The 18107-nt window shown below is 35.2% G+C and overlaps 1 protein-coding gene across 3 annotated transcripts in view; it reads left to right on the top strand.

Annotated features, from left to right (window-relative positions):
• The window catches only part of AGL (amylo-alpha-1, 6-glucosidase, 4-alpha-glucanotransferase), an 83559-nt gene extending 66409 nt beyond the window's left edge, over positions 1-17150 (top strand). For 2 of the 3 annotated variants that reach the window (XM_019457604.2, XM_019457605.2), the window contains exons 28-34: positions 1922-2057; positions 3306-3418; positions 4354-4565; positions 5762-5859; positions 8529-8616; positions 8730-8863; positions 14288-17150. In XM_019457604.2, coding sequence (XP_019313149.1) covers positions 1922-2057; positions 3306-3418; positions 4354-4565; positions 5762-5859; positions 8529-8616; positions 8730-8863; positions 14288-14405 — 899 coding nt within the window. In that variant the 3' untranslated portion in view covers positions 14406-17150. The remainder of the gene's footprint in view (positions 1-1921; positions 2058-3305; positions 3419-4353; positions 4566-5761; positions 5860-8528; positions 8617-8729; positions 8864-14287) is intronic. The other variant, XR_008418393.1, reaches the window with a different exon arrangement.
• The last annotated feature ends 957 nt before the right edge of the window (positions 17151-18107 follow it).

Raw genomic sequence — 18107 nt, 5'->3', positions numbered from 1 at the left:
CCCATGAACTGTGAGATCAGATGAACTGTTGAGATCCCATGAACTGTGGATCACTGAGCTACCCAGGCACCCCTCTTTACATTTACTTGAATGAAAAATTCAATAATTTATAATGATTATAATTTTTATAATTTGTGTAATATTATTTGAATATTAAGAACTATATGGGTGTTGAATCTAATACATGAAAAATAGTTGGATTTATTTATGAAAATATTACTATTCTGTGAAAAGATTAGAAAGGAGTACATAAATGTAATGGTTTTTGTTAGGGTAATAGGATTATGGACTCTTGTTGCTCTTAAACACTATTGTTTTTACTGTAAAATGATCATCTTTTTAAGTGATCTATTTCAGATAACTCACTAAGTCATTGGCAAATTTTGACGTAAACTCAAAAACTTATATTCCTTCTTGCAGGTTTTAAATTACATTTAAAAAAAATTTTTTTAACGTTTATTTATTTTTTAGACAGAGAGAGACAGAGCATGAATGGGGGAGGGGCAGAGAGAGAGGGAGACACAGAATCGGAAGCAGGCTCCAGGCTCTGAGCCATCAGCCCAGAGCCCGCCACGGGGCTCGAACTCACGGACCGCGAGATCGTGACCTGAGCTGAAGTCGGACGCTTAACCGACTGCACCACCCAGGCGCCCCTAAATTACATTTTAAACAGTAGTTAGGGACGCCTGGGTGGCTCAGTCAGTTAAGCATCCAACTTTGGCTCAGGTCCTGGCCCATATCGGGTGAGTTTAAGCCCCATATCAGGTGAGCTGGAGCCCTGCTTCGGGATTCTCTCTCTCTCCCTCTCTCTCTGCCCCTTGTGGGATTCTCTCTCTCTCCCTCTCTGCCCCTCACTCACTCAAGCTCTCTCAAAAAAAAAAAAAAAAAAGTAGTTAAAACCTCATTTAGTTAATTTATTGTTTGTGGTGGTAACATACAAATTGTATACATGATTGAACTGGTAAAAATCACTGATACTTTTTTATCTTTCAGGACACTAAATAGATATAGATTTTATACTTAAAAGAACATTTTTTGTGATATCTCTGAATTATTTTAATTTTTAGATTTAATTGTAAAACATTCCAGTTAGAGAAAAATATAAATTACACCTTGAAACCTAAAAATAAAATTAGACAGATATTAACATTTGATCATATTTTCTTCAGATCTTTCTGTTTTGTGTTGAAAATAAACCATCAGAATTGTATGTAGAGCTTCATCTCTCTCTCTCTTCCCTCCCTCTCTATAATTAATGACTATGCTAGAATCAGGGTTTATTATTTCCATTTATGTTTTGAATTTTATGAGTTTGTGTTTGAGTATGTGTAAATTACATATGTATTATGTAGTATATATTCAGTATATTATATAGTATGTATTCAGTATATTATACATTATATATGTATTCAGACTATAATATATACACATAACTATATGTTTTAAATATTATCATATTAGACATAGTCATATAGACCTATATGATTATATATATTAGTACTGTCTATATTTTAAACTTTTAAGAAAAGGTATCTTATGCATATCCTTTTGCAACTTGTTTGCTCAATCATTTTGTTTTGGGGTTTTACACATTATGATTCATGTAAATCTAGTTCATTAATTTGAAATGATATAGAGAGTTTTACACTGTATGAATAAACCACAGTGTTTATTCACTTCTCTGCTTAGCAGTTATTTATTTTCTTGCTAATACAGTGTTGCATTGAATATCCTTGTGCGTACCTTCATATGCACATGGGTAAGGATTTCTCTAAAGTATGTGTCTAGAAGTGAAACTACTCTATGGTAGAACATACACGTCTTCAGCTTTTAAGGCATTAGCACAGTCCTCTCCAGAGTAGTTATCCTAGTTTGTTGTATTCCTTTCAGATTTTATAAATGTTTTATTTTGCTTTTCTAGGCTTCAATATAACCGCAGGTGTTGACGAAGAAACAGGATTTGTTTATGGAGGAAATCGCTTAAATTGCGGCACATGGATGGATAAAATGGGAGAAAGTGACAGAGCCAGAAACAGAGGAATCCCAGCCACTCCAAGGTAGTATTTATTTGTATTGTGCATATATAATTATACCCTTTTTAAAACCACATACTTATGGAATCTTTTATTCTATTAACCACGAAGTCTTCATATTAAATCGGTCAAAATCTCCCTCCCTTCATCCACTCCCTCCTGTCCCACAGCACACACACACAGCTCTCTTGTTACAAGTCATCAAGGAAAGCTGTTCTTTTCAGGGAGTTCTTGTGGGGTGATTCCCCACAAGCACCTCAAAGGAGTGATTCATTATTATTATGATTCGTTATCCCTGTGGTTAAGATCTTAACCTAAAATGCTTTCATTGTAAACATTTCATTATGCCCATCTTTCATGCATATAGAAAACACCCCATTACCCAGTCCTTTTTGAAATACTTTTAATTTCTGAACCTTTTATCCTCCTAAATTTTTTCGTCTTTTCTCCCATTATTTCTTTTTATGGTTTTAAATGCTTAATATAGTATCAAGTCTGAGAAACTCTTTTCTTATTCTAAATTTTATCTTCAGTCAGAACTGTGAAAAAAATCATTTAATTATAGCTGTTGTTATATGCTTTGTGAATTCTTTTTAAAGCATGTTTATTTCGGTACGTTATTAGGTCTCATACTTCCCTTTCATTTTCCTTAAAAATGAGCTTTCAGGGGCACTTGGGTGGCTCAGTCGGTTGAGCATCCAACTCTTGATTTCAGCTTAGGTCATGATCCCAAAGTCACAAGCCCCGCTTCGGGCTCTGTGCTGGGCATGGAGCCTGCTTAAGATTCTCTCTCTCCCTCCTCCCTCTGCCCTGTTCCCCAACTTGTGCTCGCTTTCTCTCTCTCTCTCTCTCTCTCTCTCTCTAACTCTCTAAAAAAAAACAAAAAACAAAAAAAACCACACTTTCAAATTACTAAGTATACTTTCCCTGGCTTTCTCCAGTCCTTCTATCCCATGTTTTCTGTCTTTGGTACTCTGTTTCAATATTCTCTGATGCATTCCCTACCTTTTCCAGCTGCCATCGTCTTTAACTCCATAATCACCATTCCACTTCACGGAACTTTTTTTAATTGTTAAGTAGGTAAGCAATGGCAAAATAATTAGTGGAGAGATTTCTTATGTATGCATTATACATTTCAATAAAGTGAGGGGCTTTTCATAGTCATTTTTATAACATATTAATTATACAATTCATCAGAATTATTTATTGAATGCCATTTAAGTAGTGCTTAAATGACTCCAACCCACAAAGTAAAATTTATTTTAATTTTAGAGATGGGTCTGCTGTGGAAATTGTGGGCCTGAGTAAATCTACCGTCCGTTGGTTGCTGGAATTATCCAAAAAAAGAATTTTCCCTTATCATGAAGTCACCATAAGAAGACATGGTAAGCTGTGCATTTTATTTAAAAAGAAACTTCAAATGTACAGTCTATACTCTTAATCTACATAATCATCATTTGACTCAATGAGCTAATATTAGAAAACTCTTAAGATTAAGAGGAAAGAAAGAACATTAATTTCCTACTATGAAATTGTAACAAACCTGGTTACTAACCATATTTTTATAGCAACTTTGAACTGAGATATGAAAAACATCATAGTTAATTGCCTTATTATGCTTTCTTTTCCTTAATGTGACTGTGAGCAAATTGCATTTTTGTGAACACTTATGAAATCTTTACATCTCTTTTTCTAGAGCTATCTGTCCAAAAGAAATATAATTTTAAATTTTCTAGTACTCACATTAAAGTAAAATAAAAAGAAACAGGTGAAACTAATTATGATAATATACATTATTAACTCAATATGTGCTAAATATTATTTCAACATGTAATAAGCATGAAATTATTCATGAGCCATTTTACATTCTTTTGTGGGGAGAGTATTTTCTGTGAAATCCAGTGTATTTTTACACTTCTGGCACTTCTCAATTCAGAGTAGCCTCATTCCAAGTGCACAGTAAATGTAACTTTATCAAACACGTTAAGAGTGATACAAAGACAAATCAGGGATCATTTACTGGAGTCTAATTCTTTTTGGTAATATAACAAAAGATAATTTTAATTTCAAGCTAGAGTCCTTCAAAAGACCCTGACAGTTATAAGAAGTGGGTAATTTATTGCCTAAATATTACTCTTTGGCTGTAACTAAATGTATGGATTTCTTTGAATGCTTAAAAACTGCCAAGTCTTTTATCAAAAGACCCTGACAGTTGTAAGAAGTGGGTAATTTATTGCCTAAATATTACTCTTTGGCTGTAACTAAATGTATGGATTTCTTTGAATGCTTAAAAACTGCCAAATCTTTTATCATGTTTCAGGAAAGGTTGTGACAATCTCATACGATGAGTGGAACAGAAAAATACAAGACAACTTCGAAAAGCTATTTTATGTGTCAGAAGACCCTTCAGATTCTAACGAAAAGCATCCTAATCTGGTTCACAAACGTGGCATATACAAAGATAGCTATGGAGCTTCAAGCCCGTGGTGTGACTATCAGCTCAGGCCTAATTTCACCATAGCAATGGTTGTAGTAAGTGAATTGCTACTTTCAAATTTCAAAAACATTGTGGTAGAGTGTATTTAGTTCTTTATTCCCATTTGTTTTCAAATTCATGTAGTTGCCAAAAAGTATATTGTTTACTAGCTAGTTTTATACCACCCTTAACCTATGACATTCGGTATCAAAAAACAGAAAATAATAGATGATGACTAATGGAGTGCTTACCAATGTTTTTCTTATCATAGCACACATAAAAAATAACGATATTTATACAGTACATTGGTCTAAATTGATTAGGTTGATCATGCCAGATCCAACTGCTTCAGTTAGCCCCAGGCCCCACCCAACTTGAAAGCTGATGGCATCCATATTTGGGCACACCTGTGCTGTGACCAGTGAGTGCCTCAGCATACAAACTGAAAAGATCTAGACTGGTGAACTAATGAAAGTTGCTTCAACTCATATTCTGTTTCCTTGTTGTATTGCTGCAATTCACTCTAGAATTCTAGACTCTACTTTACCTCTTAGTCTAAAAATAAACTGTAAGAACAGTAAAATAGAGACGGTATGTGTTCTTCCATGACTACATAGCTGTCTCCATCTTGTCAAAAAAAGCACTAAACATGGAACTATAAATTATAGTAGAATAAAAGCTGCAAAAAAAGAATAAAAAATGCAAAGGTACATAAAGATAGCTTCTACTCAATGTGCATTTGATTTCATTTAACCATTACAATAAATATAGATTCTTAGCCACCAGTGTTTTCTCTCCTCCATATCATAAGTACATTTACTTGTGCTTTTAGAGTGTAAGTCATTCTGTATTTTACTATGACCCCAAAAGCAAAAAAATGACTACCAGATATACTTAAAGGAAGCTATTGCAAACATCCTGAAAAATGAATTAGATGGGTTTAAGTGTGTTCTGCCTTCATTGTAGCTGAGGCAGCTTCCTTTTGGAGCTCATAACTTTCTTAAAATGACACAAGGAAATAATCACATCTAACAGCTTTGCTCACTTCTAAGGCCAAGAGCAGCGCACCCACATCAGCCCCATAGCATTAGATCCGGTTAAGCTTCTGCACTTGAAATGAGTTCTGACGCACACTGTATTTTTAAACCGTTTTCATTTCTGAGTTTATGAATAGTTTATGTTCCACTGTGGGTGGAAACTAATTCTTTTGTGATCTTAAAAAGTTTGAATATTCACTTTTGATATTCATTAGGCCCCTGAGCTCTTTACTGCAGAAAAAGCATGGAAAGCTTTGGAGATTGCAGAAAAAAAATTGCTTGGTCCCCTTGGCATGAAAACTTTGGATCCAGAGTAAGTTGGAGTATAAATATTAAGAATATTATTCATATTATATTTAATATATAATTATATTTATATTTAATCTTGGCATGAAAACTTTGGAACCCCAAGTACGTTGGAGTGTAAGTATTAAGAATGTTGTTGTTGGGGCGCCTGGGTGGCTCAGTCAGTTGAGCATCCGACTTCGGCTCAGGTCATGATCTCACAGCTTGTGAATTTGAGCCCTGCGTCAGGCTCTGTGCTGACAGCCCAGAGTCTGGAGCCCGCTTTGGATTCTGTGCCACCCTCTCTCTGTCGCAACCCACTCGCATTCTGTCTCTGTCTCTCTCGAAAATAAAAAAACGTTAAAAAAAAAAAAAAGAATGTTGTTGTTGATGTTTATATTGCATCAACCATAATTTTTTTGCTTGTCAGTAAACTCTAAAATTGCATTCAAACTGAGTTTTTAAGAACACCATCTGTATCTTCATTAAACATCAGTGTTCACAATGCTTGTCCTATATTTAATAATCAATAAGTTTTATGTTTATAAAACTAATATGTCATGAATATTTCCTAATGTTTACTTTTTCTGATTGTAAAAGTAATACATGATTATTGTGAACATTGGAAGTATAGACATATTGTCTCCTCAAAGACAGTCTTTAAAATTTTCCAAGTTATTACCCCTGGCAGTTCCCTCCATATTTCTTTTTTTTTTTTAATTTTTGATTATTTATTTTGAGAGAGAGAGAGCAAGTGTGAGTGGTGGAGGGGCAGAGAGAGAGAATCCCAAGCAGGCTCTGCATTGTCAGCACAGAGCCCAACTCGGGGCTCGATCTCACAAACTGCAAAATCATGACCTGAGCCGAAATCAGGAGTCAGACATTCAACCGACTGAGCCACCCAGGTATCCCTGCTCCCATATTACTAAATAATGTGTGGATGCAGTTGTTTCTTGATTTTTTTATTTAAAAAAAAATTTTTTTTAACATTTATTTATTATTGAGAGACACAGAACATGAGCAGGGGAGAGACCAAGAGATGGAGATACACAGCATCTGAAACAGGCTCCAGGCTCTGAGCTGTCAGCACAGAGCCCGACACGGGGCTCAAACTCACAAACTGCAAGATCATGACCTGAGCCAAAGTCGGATGCTTAACCGACTGAGCCACCCAGGTGCCCCTGTTTCTTGATTTTTTTTTTAAATATTAGACACTATTTGGTTATTTCTTGTGTTGACAGATGAGGATTTAACTCTATCCTCATCACTAACCATTTCCATCCTTTCTGTGTAATTACCCCACTATTTTTATTTTAACCAATAACCGATTTTGTTTTTACTTTATGATTATGTGTTTATGCCATTTTACGTTTCTTTTCTTTTCCAACTTTTGTTTCTTCTTGAGTTTCTAATGACCTCCCTGTTTGTCTTCTGCGATTTTCCTTTAAAGTTTGATGCCCAACATTAATTTGCTTTCTATATCAATAGGTGACAGAGTTCCATTTCTATATAATACCCTCTCCTTTGTAGAATTTTCCTAATTTACTATGTACTCCTTTCAATCTTGAGATGCAGACTTTTTGTGTGTATGCTTATCCGTATTCTGAAGTGTTCTCCACATTTTCAGACGTGTTACAAACCAATGATCAAGACTAAAACCCACAGTTAAAGCCTACTCATTTGAAATAAGTAAATAAATAAATAAGCTTACTCAGGTGGCAAGTTCTCTCACTAAAAGAAAAAAAAAGTAATAATTAAACTGAGTATAGATAACTATCTTGTATTATCTGTCACAATAAGCTTGTAATACTTCGTTTAGTTTATAACTGTGTATAAATTTTCTGTGTCCATTTGGTTACTATTTGTAATGATAATGTACTAATTTTAATTACTTTTTAAGTAACTTACTGGAGAAGTTTAAAAAACAATCTTTCCAGGGTACCTGGGTGGCTCATCGGTTAAGTGTCAGACTTCATCTCATGTCATGATCTCTCACTCTGTGAGTTCGAGCCCCACATTGGGCTCTGTGCTGACAGCTCAGAGCTTGGAACCTGGTTCGGATTTTGTGTCTCCCTCCCTTTCTGCCCCTACCCCACTCATGCTCTATCCCCCCCCCCCTCAAAAATAAATAATTGTTAAAAAATTTTTTAAAAACAATCTTTCCAATATATAATATTTATATTATATTTAATAAAATCTCTTTAATGTTTGTTAATTTATTTTGTATATATTTTAATTATAATAAGTATATTAGAAGCTTAGTGAAATAATTGAATTTAACCAATATTTAGTGTTAGACTAACTCCTTGAAGGCAAGATACCTGAATACTTTATATTTTTTTGTATTAGCCAGTAAGTATTTGTTAATCATTCCCTCACACAGTATTAAAGTATTCCGGGGGTGCCTGGCTGGGCTTAATCAGTAGAGAATGTGACTCTTGATCTTGGGATTGTGAGTTCAAGCCCCATGGTGAGCAGAGAGTTTACTTAAAAATAAATAAATAAACAAACAAACAAATAAATCTTTTAAAATGAGTTGTAAAAAAAAAAGACATTCTGAGCCCAGTATATACTAATCTAAGGTTAATAGATTTGGAAGACAAAATAACTTGATTATTTCTTTTACCTCTGCTATTGAAAAATCTTTCTTATGTAATGTCTGATCTTTTTCTAACCTAAATTTCAATAATTTTGCAGTGATATGGTTTACTGTGGTATTTATGACAACGCCTTAGACAATGACAACTACAATCTTGCTAAAGGTTTCAATTATCACCAAGGACCTGTAAGAATTTCATTTCTCTTTTCAGAATTTTCAGCTTAAGTTATTTTTCAAATAACTTTATAAATATTCACAGCTCTTTTTTTTTTCCTTTACTTTTAAATCATCTTTTTTAGGAGTGGCTATGGCCCGTTGGCTATTTTCTTCGTGCAAAATTATATTTTTCCAAATTGATGGGTCCAGAGGCTAATGCAAAGACTGTGTTTTTGGTTAAAAATGTTCTTTCCCGGCATTATGTTCATCTTGAGAGGTAAGTTGTTGGGCAGCATGTAATTCCCATAACAGTATTTAGTCAATTTATTAGATATTAGGTAAATAACAGCTCCTAGAATTAGTTTCTGTATACTCTAGGTACCCCAATGAAATCTGAAAGCTTTACTCTTATTTAACATGACAAATTCAATGATGTAATTTCACCTTCTTTTAATTATTTTAGGTTGTTATTTATTTTGATTTGAAGACTTGATATTGTGTGATTTATACATGTCAAATAGTCTGATTTTTTAAATTTCATGGATATTTTTGGGTATGGTTAGAACAGAATAAATAAAAAAACTAAAAGTTCTCAGCCTGGGCATTTTGAGTTAGCTGATTTAAAGATTTATGTGGTTGCCAGAGGGGAGGTAGGTGGAGGGATGGGTGAAATAGATATAGAGAATTAGAGTACACTTATCCTCATGAGCACCCAAGAAATGTATAGAATTTCTGGGTCATTATGTTGTACACCTGAAACTAATGTAACACTGTATGTTAAAACTTTTTAAATTTAGAATAATTTGAAAAAATAAATAAAATCAGAATAACTTAAAGTAAAAAAAATAAAGATATATCAATAAATAATTTTCAGAAATGCTTTATTATAGGGGCACCTGGGTGGCTCAGTTGGTTAAGCATTTGACTCTTGATTTTGGCTCAGGTCATGCTCTCATGGTTCATGGGATCAAGCCCCGTGTCAGGCTCTGCACTGACAGATTCTCTCTTCCCTCTTTCTCTGCCTCTCCTTCTCTCTCTGCCCCTCCTTCTGTCTCTCTTGGTAAATAAGTAAACATGTTTTTATATTTATTATACTTCTATACTTATTACAATTAAAGTATCAAGGTTGGTCTTTTGACTGTTATCTCAAACCCATTTGTCACCTCCTTTGTCCGAATTATTGGAGATAAATAGTGTCAGAGTTATGTGTCTTTATAAGATGATACAAAGATAGTTGAAAGCTAGCTTAATTTCCCAAATTCTAGATTAAACCTAAATACAGGCATGCCTCAGAGATGGTGTGGGTTCAGTTACAGACCACCTCAATAAAGCAAAAATCACAATAAAGGAAGTCAAATGAATTTTTTGGTTTCCCAGTGAATGTCAAAGTTACATTTATACTGTACAGTAGTCATTAAATATGCAATAACATAATGTCTAAAAAAAACAATGTACATACCTTAAGTTAAAAATATTTTATTGGGGCACCTGGGTGGCTCAGTCGGTTAAGCATCCAACTTCAGCTCAGGTCATGATCTTGCAGTCCATGAGTTCAAGCCCCGCATCGGAATCTGTGCTGACAGCTCAGAGCCTGAAGCGTGTTTCAGATTCTGTGTCTCCCTCTGTCTCTCTCTGCCCCTCCCTCCCTCACGCTCTGTCTCTCTGTCTCTGAGAAATGAATAAACCTTAAAAAAATTTTTTTTAAAATTTATTGCTGGGGTGCCTGGGTGGCTCAGTCAGTTAAGCATCTGACTTCGGCTCAAGTCATGATCTCACGGTTCAGTTCATGAGTTTGATCCCCGCATCAGGCTCTGTGCTGACAACTCAAAGCCTGGAGCCTGCTTCAGATTCTGTCTTTCCCTCTCTGCCCCTCCCCCACTCTCTCTCACTCTCAAAAATAAACGTTAAAAAAAATTAATATTTTATTGCTAAAATATGCTGATTATCATCTAAGCTTTCAGCAAGTCATAATCACTGACCACAGATCACCATAACAAATACAAGAATAATGAATAAGTTTGAAATATTGTGTGACATACCGAAATGTTACACAGATACCAAGTGAGCAAATGCTGTTGGAAAAAACGGTACCAGTAGACTTGCTTGATGCTGGGTTGCCACAAACCTTCAATTTGTAAAAAACAGTGTCTACAAAGTGCGGTAAAGCAAAATTCAGTAAAACAAGGTATGGCTGTATATATACAGCTTATTGCTTCATAATTATTATGCATAAACAACATTAATGTTCTCTCCTTTATTACAAGAGCATGAGGGACTTCCATCATCACCATGAATGTCGTGTCAAGCTTTCTTTTTTTTCAGTTTGTTTTTATTAGCTTGGATGTAGTCACAGAAAACCCAATCCTGCCAGAGTTCTTGTACCTCATCTAGAAACTGAGACTGAATCTGTGTGATGTGAACATTCTTATATTCTATCCTTTGTTGCCCCAGTTATTGCCACAGTATTTCTCATTGTTGCCACAGTATTTCTCATTGTTTGCATCTATTTTCTCTTTTTTTCCCCTTTTGTCCATGAAAAGTAAGAGTATCTTACACTGCGGGGATCACTCTTCTACTTTACCTGTGATCCCATCCCTCCCACCTGTGTCCTGATTTTGCTCCAGTAATTATCCTTTCTTGGTATTCCACTTGATCCTTCCTTCTTAATCTAGAAAGATCAGCCCATCCTAAAATAAAGTGCTTTCATACTGTTCCTGCCTCTAGCCCTGTCCTATCATTCTGTTTTCTTCTCAGCTCACTTCCTATAGGAGCAGCCTCAATCCTTTTGCTTTCTGACCCCTTTCCACCTTCAGTCTGGCTTTTGTTTTGCCCTCACCACTCTGGTGAAGCCACTCAACAAGATTCTTTCAGGTTCTCAGATCCCATGACATCCTTTCATTTCCCTTCTTTGACACTCCTATAATATTTGAAATTGTTGCTTTCTTCTTTTCATAAAAAACCTTATGCTATCCAGGGGCACCCAGCCGGCTCAGTCAGAAAAGCATGCGACTCTTGATCTTAGGGCCATGAGTAACCTACCCTCCACACTGTGCTATCCACTACCATGGGGACTCGGCTCACCCTGCTTGCCCCAAGACATAGGTGACCTTTTGTCCTTCTTGGGCCTGACAATCCCACACTAAACCACACTTATGTGCGGATGCCCCCCTTGCACCATCTGGGCTCTGGGCCATTCCCACCCTTGGTATGAACTTCTTCATACCCTTCAGGCTCTGGCATCCCACCCTGTGCTGTTCCCGCTACCCTTATGTCCTCTCCTCCCCAGTTGTGGTCACTGACCTCCTTTGTCCCACCTAATGACTTGAGGAATGAATTTCTTTCAGAAAGGAAGGAAAGGAAGACTTCTTTATACCAGTATGTATATGTTCCATGTTCTGGTTCCACATAACAATTGTGAGCAGTATATTATTGGTTCTATTAGCTTGTTTTATTTAATTTCAATACTATATTAGTTTGCTGACTCTGCCATAACAAAGCACTACAAAGTGAAAAGCTTAAATAAGGAACTTTATTGCCTCACGGTTCTAGAGGCCAGAAGTTTGAAATCAAGGTGTTACTAGGGCCATGCTCCCTCTGAAGATGCTAGGGAAGGATCTCTCCCAGCCCTCTCTCCCAGCTTCTGGTAATTCCTTGGCTTGTGGTAGCATAACTCCAATCTTCACATGACTTTCTCTCTGTGTGCATCTCTTGGTCCAAATTTCTCTAAGGACACCAGTCAAATTGGATTGGGGGCCCATCCTATTCCAGTGTGACCTCATCTTAACTAATTACATCTGTAACAACCCCATGTCCAAATAAGTTTACATTCTGAGGTACTGAGGGTTGGGACTTCAACATATGAATTTTGAGGAGGACACAGTTCAGCCTATTACAGATACCTTGGTACCTAACTTCAGTAATTTGGCATTTTACTCGGAAGAAACTTGAACACGTGGAAGCAAGTTTCTATATTTTGTACTTCTCTGTGATGGCTTTTTAAATATGGTACATAGCTGGTGTTATTATTATTAATTATTATCCAAACTGTCTCCATATTTACTTAAGGGAATTATGTTTCCATACTTATGAAAAATTTAATGCCTACAGAAGAGTATAATGTAACATACACTCTTCACACAGCCATGAGTTACAATGTTATAATGGTGAAACAAAACACATTCCCATAACCCAACTTTAAAAATGAAACAATACAGAATTCTGGATTTTTTAACTTTATGTTTCATGTTTAAGAGATTACACTAAAATTAAGAATAAAACTGAGGGACACCTGGGTGGCTTAGTTAGTTGAGCATCTGAGTCTTGATTTCTGCTCAGTTCATGATCTCACAGTTCATGAGATCAAGCCCCGTCGTTGGGCTCTGAGCTAACAGCTGCAGCCTGCTTGGGATTTTCTCTTTCCTCTCTGCTTCTCTCACTCTCTCTCTTGATCAATAAATAAATAAACATTTTTTTAAAAGAGAATAAATTTGAGGGGCACCTGGCTGGCTCAGTTCCAAGACCATGCAGCTCTTGATCTCAAGGTTGTAAGTTCAAGCCCCATGTTGGGTGTAGAGATTACTTAAATAAATAAATAAAGTTAAAAAAAGAAAAAAGAAGAAGAAATTTGATATGGAAACAATACTGTGTTCTGATAATAAGACCTGATAATTAGTTAACCTCTCTAAACCTCTTACCTGCTCTGTGAATACGGATGATTATGGTTCTTGCCTTTCAGGGTTGCTGTGAGCATTAAATGAGATAATGTACATAAGTCACTTAGTATTAGAACATAATAAATACTAACTGTATTAGTAGAATGAGAGATTAGTATAGAAATTCATATTGGTTTGTTTTTGTTTTTTGTTTTTTTTTTTTGAGAGAGAGAGAGAATGCAAGCAGGGGAGAGGGGCAGAGGGAGAGAGAGAATCAGTCTTAAGCAGGCTCCTTGCTCAGTGCAAGCCAGATGCAGGGCTCGATCCCACAACTCTGGCATCGTGACCTGAGCCAAACTCAAGAATTGGATGCTCAACCGAGCATCTGGGTGGCCACCCAGGTGCCACCAGATTTGTTTTTAATTGGCACTATTTTCCTAGTCATAGCTCTCAGCGTTTCTTCATTATTCTATATTAGTTTTATAATTTTGTCAAAATCTACATAATTACAATTTGAATTTCATAAACTTAATTTGAAAGTACTAAAATTAGACCTGAGAGGATATTTGTCACTCTGTATATGCTTAGAATGATAGTTTCTTCTGTTTTCTTTTTTTAATGTTTATTTTTGAGAGAGAGAGAGTGGGAAAGGTGCTGAGGGGGGGGTACAGAGGATCTGAAGCAGGCTCTGCACTGACAGCAATGAGCCCCATATGGGGCTCAAACTCACCAACCATGAGATCATGACCTGAGCCGAAGTCAGGCACTCAACCAACTGAGCCACCCAGGCACCCCCTGTTTTTAATACATAAAAGGAATCCTTTGTGTTTGAAGGTCTTAAATCCCAAACACTGAATATCAAAGAATAATTTTAATCTAAATTCTTTATACATAGATCTTTAGGATATCCTGTTTTATTTTGTAGCAAATGACTATATATGATTGTTTTTCTGTACTAGCAAGGAAAACCACCAAGTTATTGCCTATTTTGTTAATCCAGACAAGATGTGTTAGATTGTATCTCATAAAATGTCTTTTCTTTCTTTAAGATCCCCTTGGAAAGGACTTCCTGAACTGACCAATGAGAATGGCCAATACTGTCCTTTCAGCTGTGAAACACAAGCCTGGTCAATTGCTACTATTCTCGAAACGCTTTATGACTTATAGCTGATTCATGGATATGTATGAAGTATGCAATTACTTGTATTATGGAATGCAAGGTCAAATATAATATAAAGGGTTTATATGCACAGGCTGAAGTTATTTTAAAAATCTAATTTATATAATAATGATGCCCAATTAGGTAAGACTTTAAAAACAGTGATTTGTCTTTTTCTTTTCTTTTGTTTTGTTTTTAATGTACAGAGAGGTAGCTTTTGATTTGAATCAGGAAGAAAAACTATCATTACCAATGGGATGTTCTTTTGAATTCATGAAGTATTCCTTAATTGCCTAGAAATAAATAAGAGTTTGAAGTCCAGAGTTTGAAACAGAAAAGTTATGTAATCTTCCACTTGTACATAAGTGAAAATGAAGTATTAGAATGTAATAATGAAAGAAATGGAAAAGTATCTTCAAATTGTGGTATATATTTTCTTCAGTAATAATACATATTGATTATGCTGTGGTTAACTAATGTTCTCACCTTTTACTATATTATTCCTAGCACCTTCTACACTGCATTTGATAAATATTAACTGAATATTGACTCATGGAGTTGTCTACCTACACTGTTATGTTCAGAAAGGATGTTCAGAACACAGATGTTCACTGTGTGTGTTTTTTTTTCACTAGAATACTAATATGTTTTTAATATAATGAATGCCATAATTTGCTTATGTTAATGATGCATAGGATATATGAAAAAACACAAGCATTTAAGAATTTATTTCCTAAAAATAGTTTTGTAAAATTAATCTTGAGTACGAGTTTCCTACTATGAGATGGTTCACATTCTCAAAATGCACATTGTTGGGCATATTTATGAGAACTTTAAAGAAAAACATGCTATATTAATTTTCTAAAACTTAACAATTATTTTTAGTTTGTGTGCCAAAGTGTATTGATAGATCATAGCAGATACTAGTTTCCTATTAACTAAAACCTACATTGACAAGTTTAGCACTGAGAAAAATCTTGGTATAATAAAAATATAGATATGAATTTAGTAGTTCTCTTGAATTCAATAGAATCATTTGAAAAGTTTTTCATGACCTTAAATCCAAAGTCATAAAAGGAAAAAAGGTTTTTAACATTCATATGAGTTAATATTTTTGAATAATACTTATTCTCTAGATGGATTTTTTTTATTGTTTACTATTTTTGTCTCAAGAAAACACTTAAATCAGATCGTTATACTTTTAGTTGAAAGAAAATAGTTGCAAAAATCCTTTCATTGCTATTTAATATTATTCAGTGGTATATTTATAGCTAATAAAATAATGGTACAGTAATACTTTTCTCAGTTAAAGATAACGTACCCAACCATCTTAAGTATGATTAAGAAATAAAAATAAGAAAAGTAAACTAAAACTTTTAGGTAGTAAAAATCTATGAATACAGAAGATATCAAATACCCATGCTTAAAAGCTCATGTAACTTAATGTATACTGCACAGTCTTCTTCAAAATGGACTGTACTTTAGAAATAGTTTTAACTAGGGGCGCCTGGGTGGCTCAGTTGGTTGAACATCCAACTTCAGCTCAGGTCATGATCTCGCAGTTTGTGGAGTTCAAGCTCCATGTCCGACTCCATGCTGACAGCTCAGAGCCTGGAGCCTGCTTGGGATTCTGTGTCTCCCACTCTCTCTGCCCCTCCCCTGCTCACACTCTATCTCTCTCAAAAATAAATAAACATTAAAAATTAAAAGAAAAAGAAATAGTTTTAACTAGCTTGCTTTTTTGGTTTCCCAACCTAAAGCAGATTAAATCCTAGAAATTTAAGGAGAGTTGTGATATTAATCTGATCGCTGTCTTTAAATACATTCGTTTCCAAGTTTCCCTTCCTTCTTCATTGCTCAATATATAACTTTCTCTAACCTTTGCAGTTAAAAGGAATGACATTCCTTGAGAGAGAAAACCATTAGTTATCAAAGGTTGATGCAGTTATGTTGCTCTACTTTAACTTCTATATTAAAGATAGTAAGAAAAATAACCGAAAACCAATGTATTTAATAAAAGCAAGAAGTAATAGTTGACAATTAAATAGGATGAATGGATGGATGGATGGATGGATAGATGGATGGATAGGTAGGTAGGTGGATAGATGGATGGATAGTTAGGTAGGTAGATAGATAGATAGATAGATAGATAGATAGATAGATAAACAAGTTGAGAACTTCTAAAACATAACCATACTGGGTTGTAAGGCAATTCCCCACCTCAGTAATTTTTAAGGATATCATGTTGTACTAGAAAATTAAGTGGTTGATATTCCAATAAGGAATATTAGGGAAAGAACATTGTGATAATGTGCATGATCTTTTTTAAAGTTTAAGAAGGCATGTTAGACATTATTTCATCAAAGGTAGTTAAAACAATGGTTTTAGACTTTAGAGGCATAAATGTCATTTCACTAAAGAACATCTAAATAGAATGCTTCATTCCTGAATGATGTTGGATGATGTACCATTATATTATGTTTCGGTAATGGTTCTATGCCTTGGTTCCTCACTAATCCAGATCAATCTTACTCTTTAACGTGAGACGTAAGTTTGCCAGTAGAGCCAGTATGCTGTGATAATTTAATGTTTCAAGGATAGTTGAGGAAACATTAGACCTGTCATCGTATCTGTGGACAATAAAACCTATGTGAATTGTAATCCATTTCTGATATGTCTTCAACTGCTACATCTAGTAAGAAATGTCATTTTTATGTCTGTGTGCCAAGAAAATAAAAATATTTTCTAAAGGACTATATTTTACTTTCATTCCATTATTTACCAGTTAACTGATCTTTTGATGCCACTACCATTTATTCAGGGCTTGCTTATTTTGGGTATTTATTTTTGGGTGTTTATTTTTTGCAGGATGTATGAGGGCAGAAAGAAAAAGAAGAATTTTAGGCTGTTTGGCAATGTATTTAATTAGCCAAGTTGAAATTAGGAGCAAAGCATACTTATTTTAAAATTTTGTTTTACTTAATTCTAAGAGACAGAGCATACACAGGGGAGGGAGCAGAGGGAGAGGGAGACACAGAATCTGAAGCAGGCTCCAGGCTCTGAGCTGTCAGCACAGAGTGTGATGTGGGGCTCGAACTCACAAACTGTGAGATCATGACCTGAGCTGAAGTCAGGCGCTTAACCGACTGAGCCACCCAGGAGCCCCAAAACATACTCTTGATACATAATTAGATTGGTTAGCAACTATACACTTTCCTGGTACTTCTTGAAACCTTTTACTCTACCATGAACTTTTTATTTACCTTTCATCAACTTGCTAAAAGGCAAATACCGTAGGCTAGGATTGATATAATGTAGATGTGTGCTTCCTGTAGTGGCCAGAAAGATTGTTTCACTTTTAACTATAATATAAGAATAACACCTAGTGGGGTGCCTGGGGTGGCTCAGTCAGTTAAGCGTCTTGACTTTGGCTCAGGTCGTAAGAGTTTGAGCCCACATCAGGCTCTGTGCTGACGGCTCAGATCCTGGAGCCTGCTTCGGATTCTGTGTCTCCCTCTCTCTGTTTCAGCCCTGCTCATGCGCTGTCTCTGTCTCTCTCAAAAATAAATAAACATTAAAAATTTTTTAAAAAAGAATAATATCTAGTGACCAAAGTTGATCCATTTAGTCTTTGCCTTAATTACTTCATTTTTCCTGCAAATATATCTCTTTATCTTCAGATAAAAAATTATATAGAAATCCAAACTTCT

The sequence above is a fragment of the Panthera pardus genome, unplaced genomic scaffold, assembly GCF_024362965.1.
Source record: "Panthera pardus isolate Hobbes unplaced genomic scaffold, ASM2436296v1 HiC_scaffold_11, whole genome shotgun sequence".
Taxonomy (NCBI): domain Eukaryota; kingdom Metazoa; phylum Chordata; class Mammalia; order Carnivora; family Felidae; genus Panthera; species Panthera pardus.
Note: the sequence above shows the minus strand (reverse complement) of the source record. Positions and strands in the feature narration are given on the sequence as shown.